Here is a 2,103-nt window from a genome sequence, read left to right on the forward strand (position 1 = left end):
TGGGCAGATCTCTTGAGGTCAGGAGTTCAAGACCAGCCTGGCCAACAAGGTGAAACCCTGTCTCTACTAAAAATACAAAAATTAGCCATGTGTGGTGGCGTGCGCCTGTGATTCCAGTTACTCGGGAGGCTGAGACAGGAGAATAGCTTGAACCTGGGAGGAGGAGGTTGCAGTGAGCCACTGCTCTCCAGCTTAGGCGACAGAGCAAGAAGACTCTGTTTCAAAAATAAAAAGAAAAGAAAACGAAGAAGAAGATGGGCCAGAGGTGCTGGGAGCAGGGATCCAGGGGGAGGAGACGAGAGTAGGGGAGAGTTCCTGACTTTACCCCTTATGGCTCAAGCTCCAGCCTGAGGTGTGTTGGGTACTGGGGAGGCCCCACCCTGCAAAAGAGGCAGATCTGCTCATTACCCTCTTCCAGGGCTAGGGGGACTCTCCTGGGACTTAGAAAGGCCACCTATGTGCATGCCTCTGCCAGGAGCCAGCCGTGGGGGATACAATGTCCTGAGTAAGCACCAGGTCCAGATAGTCCTGATTGTCACTCCATGGCTGCATGGCCCCAGGCATGATGCTTCCCTCTTCCAGGCTCTGTCAGGTAGGGAGCAATAGTCTGGGGCTCAAGGAGCACATGAAGCCTTTGGACTAGAACTTGACATGGAGCCCAGCAAATGGTCTCCGTTTAGAGCTGAAGCTGGCGATGCCTGCCTATATCACCTCAGCCTCACTACTCCCCAGCTGCAGAACCTGTGTTTCTCTGCCTAAGGACGCTCTCCAGCCTTCTGAATTGTGTGCACAGCAGGCCAGAAGTGCCAGCAGAATTGACAGCCCCTGGGGCAACCCTCAACTGAAGACTGTCCTGAGTTGCTGTATAAATACCCCAGTTCCCTCCCCATTCAGGCAAGGAAACGCTGATGGGCAGGTTCCCTGCTGTCTCCCAGAAGTCCCCACTGAGATTGAGTTCTTCTGTACTTCCTTGATAACTAGTCCTATACCGCTGCCTTCCGTTCTCTGTCTTGTTTCCACACTTCCCTATTTGTCTTTCTCAGGACACATCTCTAATAAACTTGCCCTGATCTCCTTGTCTCAGGGCAACCCAGACTACTACAAATACCTACTGTGTTCCAGGTCCCATGCACACCATGTGATCTCATGTGTCCTCATCTTGGGCTCTGGCTTTCTGCTTGTCCAGTGGGTGGTGGGGGCAGATATAGCCAGGAGTCCCTCCTCACCTCTCATCCTGGCTCCCAGGCCAGGTGTGGCCCAGCTCAGGATTGCACATCCACCTGTTTGGGTCTGGGCCTGGGAAGTCTCATCCTCAATCCTGAAGCCATGTGCCCTAACAGCTGGGATGAATCATGGGCAGTTGCTCTGAACATGTCAGGTGGTAGATGAAGCCTGGGATGAGAGTGAAAGCATGACAGTGACTTCTGGGTCTCTGTTGGGGATGAGAGATGACTTGTCTTGGCTCAAGGAGGCATCTGAAGGGACCACAGGAGTAGAGGGTAGGGGACTGAGAGGCAGGATGAACTGCTACCCCCATGTGCATGAAATCAGGTGGTGTCAATTTCAACATGCCCACATCAACACTCCCAGGAAACGTCGCTGTCCTGATTTTGCAAGTAAGGATGTGAACCCAGGGCAGGCTGAGTCCAGGGCTCCGTGCCTGAGGCACCTAGTAAGGAAATGAGCCCCACCAGTTGCCCTAGGGCTGACAGGAAGGAGTGGGATTTCTGGGCAGTGATAAATGTGGGCATGGCTGCCAGCGGGGCAAAAGGCAGGCCACCTGGAGGGAGCCACAGAGCAGAGCCTGGACCCACTCATGGGCAGCCCATCGCAGACCTGAGCCCATCGCAGGAGAAGTCGCTGGCCCAGGTGAGTGAAGGGAGAGACTCCTACACCAGCCTCAGTTTCTCCTTCTGCCATGGTGGGGGGCAGGACTCAAGGTCCCTGAGGTTCTTTTGAACTCTCCAGCTCTGGGTCTCTTCCCAACCGTGAGGGACTTGGCAGCCAGAGGCTACACCAGCACTAGCCAATAGAAATACCACGCCACCATAAATGCAAGCCACATAGGTTATTTGAAATTTTCTTTCTTCTTTTTTTTTTTTT

At 53.6% G+C, this 2,103-nt stretch overlaps 1 protein-coding gene across 1 annotated transcript in view; it reads left to right on the forward strand.

Annotated features, from left to right (window-relative positions):
• Positions 1 to 1,749: 1,749 nt before the first annotated feature.
• The window catches only part of LOC105525906 (putative SEC14-like protein 6), a gene marked incomplete at its 3' end in the record, with an annotated part of 26,914 nt that continues 26,560 nt past the window's right edge, over positions 1,750 to 2,103 (forward strand). The window contains 1 exon segment of the mRNA XM_011961700.1: positions 1,750 to 1,869. Coding sequence (XP_011817090.1) covers positions 1,750 to 1,869 — 120 coding nt within the window.

This window comes from Colobus angolensis, unplaced genomic scaffold (assembly GCF_000951035.1).
Source record: "Colobus angolensis palliatus isolate OR3802 unplaced genomic scaffold, Cang.pa_1.0 Scaffold565, whole genome shotgun sequence".
Lineage (NCBI taxonomy): Eukaryota > Metazoa > Chordata > Mammalia > Primates > Cercopithecidae > Colobus > Colobus angolensis.